The 15,566-nt window shown below is 48.5% G+C and overlaps 1 protein-coding gene across 1 annotated transcript in view; it reads right to left on the bottom strand.

The window, feature by feature from the left end:
- Positions 1 to 8,930: 8,930 nt before the first annotated feature.
- The window catches only part of EP300 (EP300 lysine acetyltransferase), a 60,677-nt gene continuing 54,041 nt past the window's right edge, over positions 8,931 to 15,566 (bottom strand). The window contains exons 29-31 of the mRNA XM_088532797.1: positions 14,446 to 14,607; positions 13,703 to 13,984; positions 8,931 to 12,356 (exon numbers count right to left, since the gene is read on the bottom strand). Of these exons, the coding sequence (XP_088388923.1) occupies positions 10,116 to 12,356; positions 13,703 to 13,984; positions 14,446 to 14,607 (2,685 nt within the window). The 3' untranslated portion in view covers positions 8,931 to 10,115. The remainder of the gene's footprint in view (positions 12,357 to 13,702; positions 13,985 to 14,445; positions 14,608 to 15,566) is intronic.

The following is a 15,566-nucleotide window of genomic DNA, read 5'->3' as shown; positions in this document are numbered from 1 at the left end:
ATGAGGCTGTCCTTTGGAAAGGGAATAGGAGTAAAACAGCCCAGCAAACTACAAAGCAAACGGAATAAATTAGAAAACATGAGTTCTGCCTAACTTCTGGCACTTCTGGTAATTTTACAAAGATACCTGTGATATGAAAAGAGAGAAATGATCACCATCCTGACAGCACAGGATTGCCCTGCACCAAGTAGTAAGTAACCCAACTGCTCTTACTCGCAGACATCCCTGGCTGAGGCTGTCCCATGCTGGGCCCTTGATTCATGGGAGCCTGCGGCATTCCCAATGCATTTGGTATCATGTTTTGCTTCTGCAGCCTGGTCCATTGTTTTTCTTTTAATTCCTTCTGAATCTTATAGATCTTCTCAGCTAGCAACTCATACATACCTCCTTCCACTTTCCAAGTGTACGCCACCAGGTTTTCCATACACTGATCCTTCACTGCTGCAGGGTCTGGAGTAGGAAATATGGCTTGCACTCTGAGAACAAAGCAGGCAAGGGGTTAGGATGGCTCCAAGACATGGGCTCCAGCACAAATGATTCAAATGATTCTGCTTTGCCTTCTTGACATTTCTTAGAAAAGCTCATGCCAGAGCTACTTGGTTTTGACAGGTGGGCTTCCTCCTGCCCCGCACAAACACATACAGAGCTCAGAGGCACCAAGTCCCCTAATGGGGGGTTATTCTGATGAACAAGATGATATGGGAGATCCTCAGTGACATCTCTGTGTGGCTGCTTCTGCCTTCCTCCCGGCAGGACATGATGCGGGCTGCGGTTTGCAGGAGGAGTCACCACCCGCGCATCCCGTCCAGGGAAGACATGGAGACATTTCCGCAGGGGGGTAGAGGTGGTGGGAGGCGCACAGCTCCCCTCGGCAGCGCCTGGCGCCACCCAGCAGTCCACAGGCAATGACCGCCTCTGAGGTGAGGGCCGGGCTCTGCTGCCCGGAGCGCCATCGCCGGCAGGGAGAGGCCTGCGGCACCGTGTTGGTGGAGCGGGAGCTGCCAGGGCGGGAAGGCAGCAGCCTGCACTGCCCCGGCCTCGGAGTCGCCTCCAAGGGGGTCTCCCTGACACCCTGCTGTGCTCAGGGACCAGGAGGCGGAGGACAACAGCAGGGGCAGTGCCCAGGCGGCCATTCCCCGACCACCACCATCTTGGTGCCCAGGACAGTGTGGATCATCTTGGTCCTCGGAGAGAGGGAAACAAGAGTGTTGTAATGAATGTTTCAGATGGTCTCTTATGTGTGACTGTTGCTCATGTCTACAAACAGTTGGGTTCTTGGAAAACTTTCATGTTTCGCAGCAGGCCCATAAATAAACACAATTCTAAAACAAAACAAAACAAAACAAAAAAACAGCCTCCAAACTGACCAAAACTTCTGACATGGAAAGAGCAGGTGTCTCCCTCCTTGATTCAGGATCCCCCAGCAGCATCTTACTTCCCAAGTGCCATGTAGGCAGCTCCCTGGTTGTTCCTGTAAGTGAGGGCTCAGCCCCATAGCAGTCCCGGCTTGGCCGCAGGGAAGATTTAAGCCGCTGCTGTTTGCAAGTCCTCTCTTACAGACAGCAGAACACACAGAAAACCCTTATGAGGTCGTTCTTAATGTTACATTTAAGTTCCTATATGTTTTCAGTAGCTACTAATTAAATCACATTATGTAATAAATATGTAATAAATATAGCTATTAAACTGTGAGGTGGAGTCCAACATGAGGGCCAACAAGTCACCCAGCTAAAGGCACGGATGCTAAGTTACGTGTCCTTTCATGATATTTTCCTGCCATGCTAAGCCTGTCAGTGCGTGTTGACAGGATTCAACAGATGCGAAAAAAAAAAAAAGAGTAAAGAGGTTAAGCACATAGGGTAAGTCTCCAGCTCTTAAGGTAAGTCTTCAACTCATTTGAATCATCATCCCTTGTTTCTAAACTCCTATTTCCATTGTATGTAAATGACATACTAAACACCAGTCATCTTTACCTTTTTTTAGCCTGAGAGGATTTTTTTTTTCCGTCACAGCTATGGACTGTCAAAGTTTTGAAAAATCGCTCTACTTCATGAGGAAAGCTGATTTAACCAGTTTCAGAGTGGGCAGTGCACTGGCAGCAAAGCCTGAGTTCTGTCCTATACCTAGAGCCATGCCATGATGACTTGCCATGATGAAAGAGAAGGATATGCCCATCTCCTCCCGGGTCTCTCACTTGCACAAGGAGACACTTCAGGTTCAGCAAACCCCAGGACTCACCACTGAGAAGGGGAGAAGAGCAGAAAACTGCTTAGTTTTAAGTACTTGCCTTAATCCAGTGTGGAGAAAAAGCTGCACTTTGAGTGCTGAGCTATGCTCCTTCTTGGATTCTTCTGCAAGTCTGGGAAGATACGGGGCACTGCTATGTCCTGCCAGGCTCCTTCCCCAGCAGAAACAGTAGCAGGGAAGACTAGGAAGGCCAGTAACAGCAGATGATGAGAAGTCACCATGTCCATCAGACCTGTCACTATATGCAGTTTACCAAAGTGGAAACCTCACTTTGCTATATTTTATATCAAAAATATTTGATAGTTATTTGATATATTGATACAGATACATTTTTCCCAAATAATGGGCGAAGATCCTTTCCCACTGTGATAACACTGGGGAGATGGATGATGGAAAGGAGGTTTGAAACCCTGCAGTGCAAGCTTGGACTGAGAAAGCAGCACGTAAATGGAAGAATGCCTGAGAGCTGTCATTTTTAAACTCATGCTTTTGGGGTTCTAAACTCCCCTGGCAGCTCTAGTCCAGCTAGTGATTCAAGCCGTGGCAGCGCCTGTGTCCTTAGATCCATGCCCTTCCTCAGCCCTTAGGCTACTCAGGCCTCCAGTTAACAGGCCTGGAGGGCTGTCCATTGAATGAATCCCAAACCTCACTTCCCAGGAGCCACTGCATTGCAAGCTCCTTTTGATGTGATGCTCTAATCTTTAAGTCTTATTTGATAGGAAAATAGGGGAAAACAAACAAACAAACAAAGAAAAATCACCCTGGAAATAAGCCTCCCATTTTTATCTACCCACTCTATTGCAGTGCTGAACAGAGATTTGTTTTGGAAGAAAAATCCAGTTTTCTGCTATCAAGCCTACCAAGCTGCAGGAAAAAAAAACGCAGTTATGAGCTCTTGTAATAGGAAACTGGCCAAGCCTAATGGGGAAGTGAAATGCATTAGTCACACAGTCCAGAGCTGCAGCAGTAGAAGTGCACCAAAAACCTCTGTAAGGCTATAGAGTTCCCTGCTGGACTGTGTACTATGCCCAGGGTGTGATGTGCCCTGGTGTGACGTGCCCTAATGCAGTGGAAAATGAAGGCAGAAGAAGGGCGCATTTGCTAAAGTCAAGCAGAGACTGTGGTATGAGCAAGGAGACGTTTTATTAGGTGGGTTACACGCTCCTCACGCTCCACATGCTCTCTTGCATGGCCTTTGCAAGAGAAGAACCAGCATCTCCGCAGGATATAATAGTTCCTTTAAGCTCTGGAGAGCAGGAGCTGCGCTGTCTTAGCCAGGAGCTGGGGCTAAGTGCGCTCATTTTGTAACGCCGCTGTCACTCCCTGTCCATTCCTCATTTTGCCCTGGGGAGAGCGGGTGCCTGGGAGAGGCAAAACACCCAGTGACAGAGCTCACAGCTGTGGCCCTCACGACCCTCCGCTCCCCAGACACACCAATGCTCAGCAGAACTGCAAACTGGGCAAAAACAACAGTTTGAGCCGAGTCAGATTTACCAGTAGCTTGAAAGAACTTCAAAAATGGCTACAGAAAATGGTGCCAACTACACCTCTACCTTCCTTAAATCCCTAGAACAAGAACAACAGCAGGAGCCATGGCTAATTGCCCAGGAGTTACCCACAGCACCAGTTACAGAACAGGTTTCCCTTTCAAGCATCCGTGGTGCGCATGATCCCTGCTTGGGAGTTACAACCAGGACCTATTTTAAGGGAGCAATTAAGTGCAATTAAGCAAATCATCAACACCCCCCTTTTTTTTTCTAAACAAAATTCCAGATGAAAGTTGGGTCAGGCACATGGCACCACACACCATGTGCCTGTCAAGGCTGAGGTTGCAGCCCAGTGACTTCTCAACAGTGACTCAGAAGTAGCTGTGGCTGCGGCCGCTGTGGACGGAGCCTGTTGCTTGTTTTAGGGTAGAAGGTCACTTCACCTGCTTAGGCAGAATCTGTTATTGGGAGTAGACACTTTTGACCACTGCTTTCTTCCAACATGAGACCTGCTGCAGGACAGATCTCTTTCTAAGGAGGCTGTCAGAGAGACCTTGAGTTTAATCAGAGCTGGGGGCAGCACAACCAGTAACATGGGCTGTGCAAATATAAAGAAACTGCCATGGAAATGGGAGGTCAAGCTTCTTGCAGAAGAACTAAGTGTGTGTCAGAGAAGGATCAGAAGAAGTGTTAGAAAAGGAACCAGCAGCTGGAATGCCTGTCACTGTCGTGACATGTCCCCCGGCCTTGTCACGGTGCTGCTGCTGCTTGCAACAGGCTCTAAGTTCTGCCTCATGTGAACAACACAAGTCCCAGGCTGCAAGTTGGGAACAATACAGGTTCCAAGCTGCCTGGACCTGTCTTGGTGTGTCTGGAGCTGCATTTTAGCTGGAACAGATATCTAATGAACAGGGCAATGTTACCTGCGTTATTTTAGATTAGGTACAATTGTGTGGTGCAATATTTACTGTTACACGTTTTTATAAGTAATAGGTAGCAGGTGCTAAGGGAGAGGCCTGTGTAATTTCCAGGCCTGGAGTGGAGCTCCCCGGCAGACCTGGACACAGCAGTTTGTACAGGAAGGCGGGTGGAAGGGGGCCAGCACACACGTCCTCCGCAACAGAGGTAACATGCTGCAGGGTTCAGGCCCAAACGCCACCTGGAGAAAAGGTCACTCCTGGAAGAAGCCTCATGTTCACAGCTCCTGATCCTCATGAGGGGCCTGAACAACCCTCGCATTTGTGGAAAGGAACACACAGCAGGGCACAAGCAACCCAGGAGGCTTCTGGAATACACTGATAGTAATTTTCTGACATGGGGGATTGAGGAGCTGACAAAGAAAGATGCTCCTTGGTTAGTCCCAGGGAAGGAATTCAGGATCCTAAAAGGAAGAAACAAAGCAAAAAGTAGGATCACAACCCTGGACTTCAGGAGAGGATTGCGGAAACTGCTTGGAAGAATCCCACAGGATTCCCTGGAGAGAAAAGAGGGGTCCAGGATACCTGGTGAGTTTTCAAGGATCAGCTCTTCCAGACTCAAGAATATTCACGCTGACTGCAGAAAGTCAAGCAGAAGCAGCAGGAGCCCTGCAAAGGTGAACAAGCAAAACTCAAACATAAAAAGAAAGCATCCGGGGCGGGGGAGGGAGGAAGGGAAGTGGGGACAGGTGACCCAGGAGAAGTGTAAAGATACTATTTGAGCATGCAGGGAAAAGGTTAGGACAGCCCCATTTGTAGTTCAAACTGGTGAGGGACATGAAGAGTAACGAGGGATTCTGCACTTGTGTCAGCAGGAAAAGGAAGACTAGGGAAAACACGGATCACCTCTGAATGGGACAGGGGACATCACGGCGAAGTACGTGGGAAAAAGTGAAAGTACACACTGCTCCTCTGCCCTGGTCTTTATTGGTAAGGCTGCCCATCAGGATTCTCTCTGAGAGCAGTGGGAAGGTTTGAGGTGAGGAACATTAACCTTTGGATCAGGTTAGGGAACTTCAGCAAACTGAACATTAGCAAATCCATTGGCCCTGAGGGGATGCGTTCATGAGTGCTGAGGGAGCTGACCAATGTCATTGGAACGCCACTTCCGATCATCTTGGAAAGACTGTGCTGGGGGGCGACTCCTGGGGCCTGGAAGACAGTAAATTCCACTCCTATCTTCAAGAGGACCAAGAAGGAAGAGTTGGGGAAGTAGAAGGTGATCACCCTGACCTCATTCCCTGGGAAAATTATAGTTTCTCCTGAAAACCATTTCCAAGTTCATCAAGGACAAGGAAATGAGTGGAAGTAGCAGTATGCCTGAATTTACGAAGTAGAAATCATGCCTGACCAGCCTAATAGCTTTCTACAGGGAAAGAACAGGCTGAGTAGATGACGGGAGAGCAGAAAAATGTTGTTTATCTCGGTTTCAGCAAGGTATTTGACACCTATTCCCCTGACATCCTAACAGAAAAACTGATGAAGCACAGACTAAAGAAGTGGACAGTAAGGTGAACTGAAAGCTGAGTGACCTACCAGGCCCAAAGGGCTGTGATCAGTGGCACAACGTCCAGCTGGAGGCCAGTCACCAGCAGGGTGCTTCAGGGGCCAAACTGGGGCCAGAACTGCTTAACGTCTTCGTTAGTGCCCTGGGTGGTGAGGAAGAGGGTACCCTCAGCAGCGTGCGTAGGGTGCAAAAGGGAGAACGCCTGACGGACCAGGATGTTGTGCTGCCATTCAGGAGGACCTGGAGAGAAGAAACAGCAGAGAGGAACCTTGCAAAATCTTACGTCTGCAGAGGAGTAACCCCACACACTGCTCCAGGGTGCAGGCTGGCCTGCTGGAAAGCTGCTTGGCAGTAAAGGAGCTGGAGGTCCTGATGGACAAGATGGGCATGAGCCAGGACTGTGCCCTCACGGAAAGAAGGCTGGTGGGTGAAGAGAGGTCGTGATCTGCCCTCCAGTTCGAAGAGCCCCCATATGAGAGACACGGACATACTGCAGCGAGCCCAGCAAAGGACTGTGAAGACGTCAGGACCCAAAAGGGCAGTGTAAAGGAGTAAACATTAGAGGGTTCATGGGTATCATTTAATTGCATAATGATAGTAATGCTTATAGTTAAATTTTATAACTGTATTAATAATAATTCTTTGATTAGACTGAAAACTTTAACTAGACCAACAGTAAATTTTTAGCTTTGTGTCTACAACTACTTTTCTTTGTAACAAGAGTCTGAGTGTAATAAATAGGCAGGAAGTCAAACAACCTCCTCTTAAGCGTCCCCTCAAGATGTTCAGTTACTCGCTTGTTGCACACTGCACTGATGCAGGTGACATGCTTTTTGCTTTTGTTACTCTCCTGAAGTCCTACCACTTCCCTGTCAGCTACGGCCTTCTCCCAACTGGCAGCTTTGGCTTCTGCCCTGGAATCAGGGAGATCTGGGGAAGGAGCAACAGGGGATAGGGAACCGCATGCAAATCCAAGACTAGTGATCATCCACCCCAACTTTACCAGGCCAGAGAACATTCAAGGCAGAATGTGAAACTAGCCCTTGCTTGGGTGGGGGAGACAGAAGAGGAAGGACACAAAGAACTCCTATTTGACACAGAGAACTCTGCCAAACTGCTGTCCCGGCATCAACATGAAGCTTTTTGCTTTGCGTTCTCCTGAGCAGACCAACATCTGTTTCTCCCAAGCTCGAAGAAGCAACCCCAGCCTTGGCACGGAGTTGGTGTGTGCCACAGAGGCGCGCAGTACCAGCACTGCCAAAGGGAGGATGCCAAAGCACCAGGCTGCTTTTCTTAAGCCTCCCCGAGACTTCCTACCATCTTGGTAAGGGCTGTTTGCTAACAAATATGCCTTTCTGTTTATTCTCAGCTTATACTGCTGTACGAGATGCATTTTTGCAACTGTATTTATAACAAGTAGCAAGTATTCCTGTTGGACAGCTTTGAACACCCAGCCACCTCGCAATACATTTGGCACTTGGGTAGGGTTATCACTAAGACAGCGTTTCTCCTGTCTCCCACATCAGCCATTTGCTGAGGACAGCTTGCTCCCATTCTGCTGTTTTCTGGGATCTGTGAACATCCTGATGCTCACAGCACTGCTGCTGTTCATACACGTTGTGCTCTGATCACACCCAGGCCTTCCTGGTGTAGAGCAACCCAGGCACCTCCTGTGCAGCCATCCCTCGTGTGTACACACACACACACACACAGATAACACAGTGAGGCTGTATTTTGGGAAGCCAACTGCGCACTCTGTGCCTGGCTAGAGCAAAGCACAGGTGGCAGGCTCTGAGGTGATAGATCAGCTCCTTTCCTGTGAGGGTGGCAGAGCCCTGGAACAGGCTGCCTAGAGAGGTTGTGGAGTCTCCTTCTCTGGAGATTTTCCCAACCCACCTAGATGCCACCCTGTGCCACGTGCTCTGGGTGTCCCTGCTGGAGCAGGGGGGTTGGACTAGATGATCTCTAAAGGTCCCTTCCAACCTCATCCCTTTGGTGATTCTGTGAACTCCATGTGCACACACAACCGGTCTTACTACACACACAACAAGCACTTGCTCGGGACATCCCAAGCACAGGTCTTGCCTTTGGGACAGCTACTCACATGCTTTACAGCAGGGTTACCCTTGTACTTCAGTCATTCTGTGGCCCCATGTACCTTATACGAGGCAGCTCACTCTACCTAAAGGGAGGGAAAGCACCAAGTCGACCACAGCAGGGCAGGACACCCACGGCAGCATCTTTGGGACGTCCATACGAGCTTACCTCTGAGGAACACGCTCACACTTCGATGCCAAGAGCTGTACAACACATTCCAAGAGAAAGAGGAGCTTTTAACATCGCACGTCCAAACAAACGTTCTGCGTTTCAGAACGCAGGGCAGGTCCGTGGAACGTGAGCTGCTCCCGGCGCGCGGGAGCGGGACAGCTGCGTGGCCAGCTGCTGAGGTCGGCGCTCATCTCTTTGGTGAGAGACGTGTCGGGAACAGATACAAGCGCCCAGTGGTACCAAAAGCATCTGCTCATGAAACTAGTGATAACTCCACACTCCTTATTGTAGAGTTGCATTTTTAAACAGTCATATACATTAAATAGCTCTGCAACTGCTAAGCAGCAAACACTGGAAGTGGCCTATGGTCTGGTCTGCTCCTCCCGCCCCCATTTTGAGAACAAGCAACACATATGGGAGAGAAGGCAAACATTAAAACCAGGCTGTCTGTCTCACACAGTTTATTTAACAATAGGTAATAAGAAATCAATTTTTAACAGTCTATACAGTGATCGAAAGTTCATATTTATAAGTAATCAACTTTAATTGCATGATTTACAACATTTGAGGGTTTTTTGCTTTCTATTTTCAAGTTTTACAGAAAGTGGAAGAGGGTGGAAAAGGGGCACGGGAGAGAAAGCAAGCATAAAGAAGAAACCCCAGGGACTTTTTCTCAGGTTAAAATCATCCCCTCGGAATTGTTTCTTACCCTCTTTTTTATTTTTTTCCTGTTAGATGTAAAAATAACGAAAAAAATTCTTTCAAGAAAACAGAAACCACAATATATATACTACATCCATTTGGCAGCTGCCCCTGTTATTTGCAAAAATGTTGTCTTCTCTCTACATGTACAAATTATTTTAATACTTGAAGTTTTTTTTAAGCTCAGACTCTTGTATAGAAAATTCTTGGAGGACAAAAGTAGACTTCAGGAGGGGGCTGAGTTATTTAATATTTTTACATTTTTCAAAGAATTGACATATTTCCAACCATAAAGGAAAAGATTGGTATTTACTTTAATATATATATATTTATATATGTAATGTATTTTTAAAGCAACATTAACCCCTTTTGTCCTCCGGTTTTAAGAAAATGTTCTCCTGTGTTATTTTTTTTCTTTTTTCCTTTTTTTTTTGCCGTGACATGAAGAAAAACCAGAATAGGGAAAATGTTTACCATCTGCCTCAGTAAATAATAACTATCAATATTACATATTTTCATTAATTTAAAAAAAAAAAAAAGAAAACCTATTGGGAGGCATGAGTAGGGTGTCCTTTGGTGAACAGCCGAAGGACTGCCCTCTTTCCCCGACCTCCCCCACGCACACACGTGAGGAAAAAAAAAAAAAAGAAAAAGAAGGAAAAAAAAAAACAAGAAAAAGGGCTGGTTATGATTCCAGCCATAACAAAAATATATTCTTTGTACTCTACTGTCCCTCAGGTTCATCGTTGGTTTGTTTTTAAAACCACAAACTACTACTGCAGAGTTCAGATGTGTTCCAGGGAAAAATGTTGTTTTAGCTAAGAAAGATTCAAAAAAATTTGTCTTCAGTACAAAAAGTCTTGAGAAAATAAGTTTTTTTTCTTTTTTTTTCTGTTTTTTTTTTGCTCCCAAAATGCTACAACGTGTCTAGTGTATGTCTAGTGTACTCTGTGAAAGGTTTGAATTCAAGTCTGAGCTGTCGGAGCTGAGCCCCAGTTCCGTGGCGCTTGTACCATGGAGACCTGCCATGCCGGCGTTGCCGGCCAGCTGGGAGAGCATTGCACTCTGGTCCGGGCTGGCAAAGTGCCCCTGATCCATGGCGTTGGCCTGGGCAGCTACCAGTCCTGGATGCGGGGAGCTGGTCTGCGGGGAGACGTGGTGCGGAGAAGGCTGCGGCTGCATCCGGGGCGACGGGCTGGAATGGGGGGGCTGGGACTGGGGCCGTGGCGAGGGGACCGGCTGCGGCGAGCGCACCTGGTTGCTGAGCGAGGACGGGAGCTGCTGGCCCTGCAGGTGCGGGGACTGGGCCTGGCTGGGGAGCATGTGCTGCTGGGGGCTCATGGGGTTGGGCTGCGCCGGGGAGCCCATCTGCTGCTGGAGCAGCCGCTGCTGGAAAGCCTGCTGCAGGCTGGCTCCCGGCTCCGCGCTCATGGCCTGCGGAAGTTGGCCCATCTGTCCCATGCCTCCTTGCTGCATCTGCTGCATGTGGTGCTGCATGCGTTGCTGCTGCTGCTGCTGCTGCTGCTGCGGGTACCCAACGCCCTGGGGCTGCTGGAACTGGTTGTGGTTGGCCATGGCGGGCCCCAGGGCCGGGCCCGCTCCTTGCTGCTGCTGCTGCTGGTGGCGCTGCTGCTCCATCATCTGGTGCCGCCGCATGAGCAGGTCTCGGAACTGCGGCGCCATCCCCGAGTGATTCATGTTCATCTGCTGCGCCTGAGCATTCATGGCAGCCATGGCCTGCGGCGGCTGCTGCGGCGGCTGCTGCGGCGGCATGCTGGGTCTCTGCACGCCCGCTTGCATGGGGTTCATGTTCTGCATGGCGGGGTTGGCGTGCACCCCTGCCTGCTGCCCTTGCATGGCCTGCTGCGCCTGCAGCCCCGGCTGCCCCTGCGGGAGGCCGCTCTGCGCCGGCATCCCCTGGGCGTTCTGCGAGCCCGCGTACTTGGCTGCTCGCTGCTTGATGAAAGCCGCCAGCAGCTGAGGGTTGGAGTGAAGGATGTTAAGCACCTGCTGCTGCTGCATGGGCGAGCTGGGAGACCTGAGAGTCCGCAGGAGGTTTTGCAAGGCGGCCTGGGGCAGAGGCGGTTGCTTGGGCTGGGCCGCACCGGGCACCTGACCCATCCCCGGCTGCGGAGCCATGTTCATGGGCTGCCCTGGCTGCGCTACCGACATCATGGATGGCCTCTGCATTCCTGGCTGCAGCTGCTGAGGCTGGGGCAGCCCTCCTTGCACCCACGGCGGCTGCTGCTGCATGCCCGCTGGCCCCATTCCTTGATCGATATGAGCACCGGGACCTCTCGCTATCTGTGGGGGGTTCATTCCCATAGGCGGCATCTGGGGCATCTGGTGCTGGATCGGCCTCTGGAAAATCTGAACCTGTGCCATCTGTCGCTGGGTCTCTGCTGCCCGCTGGATCTGCATGGCCATTTCCACCGCTGCCGGAGGAGGACCCTGAACCGGTGGCTGAGGTGGCTGGGGTGGAGTTGGAGGAGTCACCTGGCCACCTGCCTTACCCTGGGACACGGCGCCGGGGGGCTGAGTTCTTTGCATGGTGTAGGGCGCCATGTTGTTGGGGGGCGCGGGCTGAGGCTGCGAGACGGGCTGAGGCGGAGGCTGGGGCTGCGGGGTCTGCGGTGTCGTGGGCTGCTGGCCTGTCGGAGTCGTCGGGGTGGCCGGCGTCGGGGAGGGTAACCCCTGCTGCTGGCCCACCACGCCGGTCCTCTGCATGCTCGCCATGCGCCTGCGGAGCATCTGCGCCTGCTGCAGGCGGTGCTGGAGCTGCTGCTGCCGGAGCTTGTGTTTGATGTTGAGACAAAAGGGCACCGGGCACTTGTTCTCCTGGCAGTGCTTCGCGTGGTAGCAGCAAAGAGCAATGAGCTGCTTGCAGATAGGGCACCCTCCGTTGGTTTTGCGCTTGCAGCCCTTGGTGTGCTGGACCACCCGCTTCATCTTCTGACAGGATGGCAGTGAGCAGTTGGCGTTGCGGCACTGGCAGGCGTGGACCAGCGACTGGATGCAGCGCTGGATGCTCAGGCGGCGGGAATCGCCAGGGCTCTGCGTCGTCGCCGTCTGCTGGTTGTTGCTCTCGTCGTCCAGCCCAAGGCCCAGCTTCTCCATCTTGTGGTCGTGGTTCTTAGTGTTATAGCAGGTGATGCACAAGTCGTAATCCTGCAAAGACGACGAAGAAACAAGTCAACGCTCCTCTTGTAACTCCACAATAAACAAACAGATAAATGGTGTCACATTGCTTCACATTACACACAGACTCTCCCACACAAACTGTTTACAAGAGGGAAAAATTAAACTTTTCAGGCTAGTGGAGAAGAAGTAAATCTGAATTATATAGGCAGTAAATGTGCACGGGGGAAGTCTGAAATTTACACAAATATATACAGCTCGAAAACCAGGTCTGCGTTGAGCTAACAGGTCACACATGATTCAACTGGCCCAGAATTTCATTTTCCTTCCTGATAGGGAAGGAAGAAAAAAAAGGACAAGGAACAGCTGTCCATCTACTGCTTCTTCAATAGGAGGAGGTAAAAACGGCAAGAGAGTCCCAGTTTTTGAAGATGAAAGGAAAATGCCAGCTACTTGGTTCTGTTTTCAGATGAGCTGATTAAGCAGTAGGGTCCCAAAAGAATAACCTGAACACCACTTACATCCAGTGAAAGCACAAGATTTAGGGGTCAATATATGACTTTAAGGAAAAGATGCATGACCTTGCAATTCCTTAAGACTTCAGAAATTTTAGAGTTTATTTTCTGATACATATGAGGAAATGGGACCATCATATTTTAATCAGAGGCTTTCAGAACTGAATCTGCTGCAGAGTTATTTGCTACTACCAGGCTGAAAAGGTAAATTACAAGTCAGGTTCAAGATGACTCCAGCTTTGGAAGACACAGTATTGACCAGACCACTGGCTTGATCTTTAAACACACAGGTATCAAAACACTTCTGGAGTCAAGAATGTTCTTTGCAACTACAGAATGACTGGGAAAATTATCCAAGTATTTATCAGTAATAATAATAATAGAAAGACCAAGAACAGTGTATTGTTTGCTTTAGTTAGGAATCTGATCCATAGCATGGCAAAACTTCCATGCCAATAAACCAGTGGAGAGGCCTAGTTACTGAAGTATTGTAGCTCCCCATTTCTGACTACCGTGCAAGAAGAAACAAGTCATTGCTCTTCAGGAGGAAAAAAAAGAAGAAAAACATCCCACTAATCCTGACTTTAAGGCTTAAGCACTCGCTACAGCTCCTAAACGAACAGCAGCAAATGGAATTCTGCAGCTCTGGTTCTCCCCAGCTTGGAAGGAGACACAAGCCACCCTGGTGGCTCCTAGCACTGCCTGTTACGTTAAATGTTTCCGCTCCTTTCTTTCTGACTGCTGGGTGCTGAGTTGTACAGATGTTTTTCATCAGTTTCTACCGAGGAACTGTCTCAGGTAAAGAGCACTGTGGGCAGAGAAGCGAAGGGACATGAGCACGAGAAGCTTGACCGTACATACCTCACACACAGTGCAGTGCCATCGGGTCTCTACATGGTGTTTGCACTCATTGCATGTGTAAACGAAGCGGTCTTGGCTCTGGGTATGCAGTTCCACGAGCATGCACATGGTGGACCACTGAGCCCTTCGTAGGGAGGAGAACTCCAGGTGTTTGTCTCTAGCAAGGGTCAGGAAAGCATCACGCCCGTCCATCAGGTCGCATGGAATGAGCGGGTCAGGCTCAACGATGGGAGGCAGGGAATTGGCTGCAGGGCCCGCAATGAGACGGATTACAAAGAAGACCTGAAAAGTAAAGTAAAAACAGTTAACGGCAGCGCTCATCAAGAGATTTTAGTCAAACTTCGTTTTGCAGAATATATGATTTCAGGACTAACCAACACCTGAACGATGTGCTGACAGGAATGGTCATTTGGGGACTGCATATGCTATGCAAGGACTGAAAATTTCAGCCCTCTGGATGCATTACGGGTTCACCTTCTTCAAGACTGTTTGGTAAAGAGCACTGGACTGAACAGCCTAGTTTGCCCTGACAGTTTTACTGTTTGGAAGTTCTGTATAGGCACAATTGTATTGACCCCAATGCCCCCACAGCATAGAAAGCTCAGATTTGTTGGTACCCCTGTCACATGTGCCACTCTGTACAGGTCAGGTTGAGGATCTTAATTAAAGCACATGAATTCACTGCAAGGCTTTGCACACCTGTCTACTTAAGAATATATATTTCTTACTCTATCAGTTCTTACCTCTTTGTGCTTTTCCATAGTGGCATATAGCTTTTGGGATAGATCATTGGATACATTGGGCATGCCAGGCTTCTTCTTATTGCCACGACTCAAGCTGCTCTTGTTCTTACTTGTCTTCTTATTGTTCTTCTTTTTGGCATTTTTACTGTCTCCCTTACTCACCTATTTAAGTTTAAAAAAATGCTTTTAAAATTATGTCAGGTATCTGAGCTATACCATATCCACATTTTATTACCTTCACGCCTCCTATAATTGAAGGCCTGAACACTTTTCACAGTGATTTACTCTGAAGACAATTACCACAGTCCCCCAAAAGACTAAATTAATTCAAGTGGAATCACTCTAGAAGATAACAAGATGAGCATTATATAGTTCTAAAGATACGAAAAGCATAAATGCTTAGGAGGTGTAAGAGATAAAGAAAGCTAAACAGTATTTACCAAAACCTGTTTGCCTACTACAGTTCAGTACCAAAGAACATCTCAGCTAATCCCAAAGGGCTTCAGCAGATGCAATTCAATGCAATTCAAACTAAAAATAACTGAAAAGCCCAACTGATTCTGCACTAACCCAGTAATCAGAGGTTTAAAAATAATAATAAAAGAACTTAATTCACCTAGATCTCGTTTCTTAACATTACAGCCATCTATCCTTTGTCTGATAATTTCTTTTTATAGACTGCACTGAACATGACATTAAGTTGTTCTCAGTCTGAAAGCTCTTACTAGTGCAAGTTCTAGTATGCACGATACAACAGAAGAAAGGTGCGACAGCCAAAACAGGTCCACTTCACTCCTATTATAATCAGTTACCAATGAACATTTATTCCCCTCAGTACTAGTTAAAGGGGCTGTCTGAGGCTCCAGACCATATGATGATCAAGACCCAAAGCAATTCTCATTCCAATAAGCTTTTTCCTAACCTAAAATAATTTTAATGGCATGGAAGTTTCCAGCAGACATGAATGACGATTTCATGACTTCATTTCATACTACAGATTATTACCGCCTCATTTTCAGGAAGTGAGGCACTGGGTAAAGTATTAAATGCTTATTTTTAATAGTCATGGTTAAATAGCAATACACAGCAAGTTTCTCCCTCCGTGGGATTTGGGATAAACT

Source organism: Tinamus guttatus, unplaced genomic scaffold, assembly GCF_059628265.1.
Source record: "Tinamus guttatus ecotype Peru unplaced genomic scaffold, ASM5962826v1 Tinamus_guttatus_pri_ptg000472l, whole genome shotgun sequence".
NCBI classification, from domain to species: domain Eukaryota; kingdom Metazoa; phylum Chordata; class Aves; order Tinamiformes; family Tinamidae; genus Tinamus; species Tinamus guttatus.
This window is presented reverse-complemented; position numbering and strand designations above follow the sequence as displayed.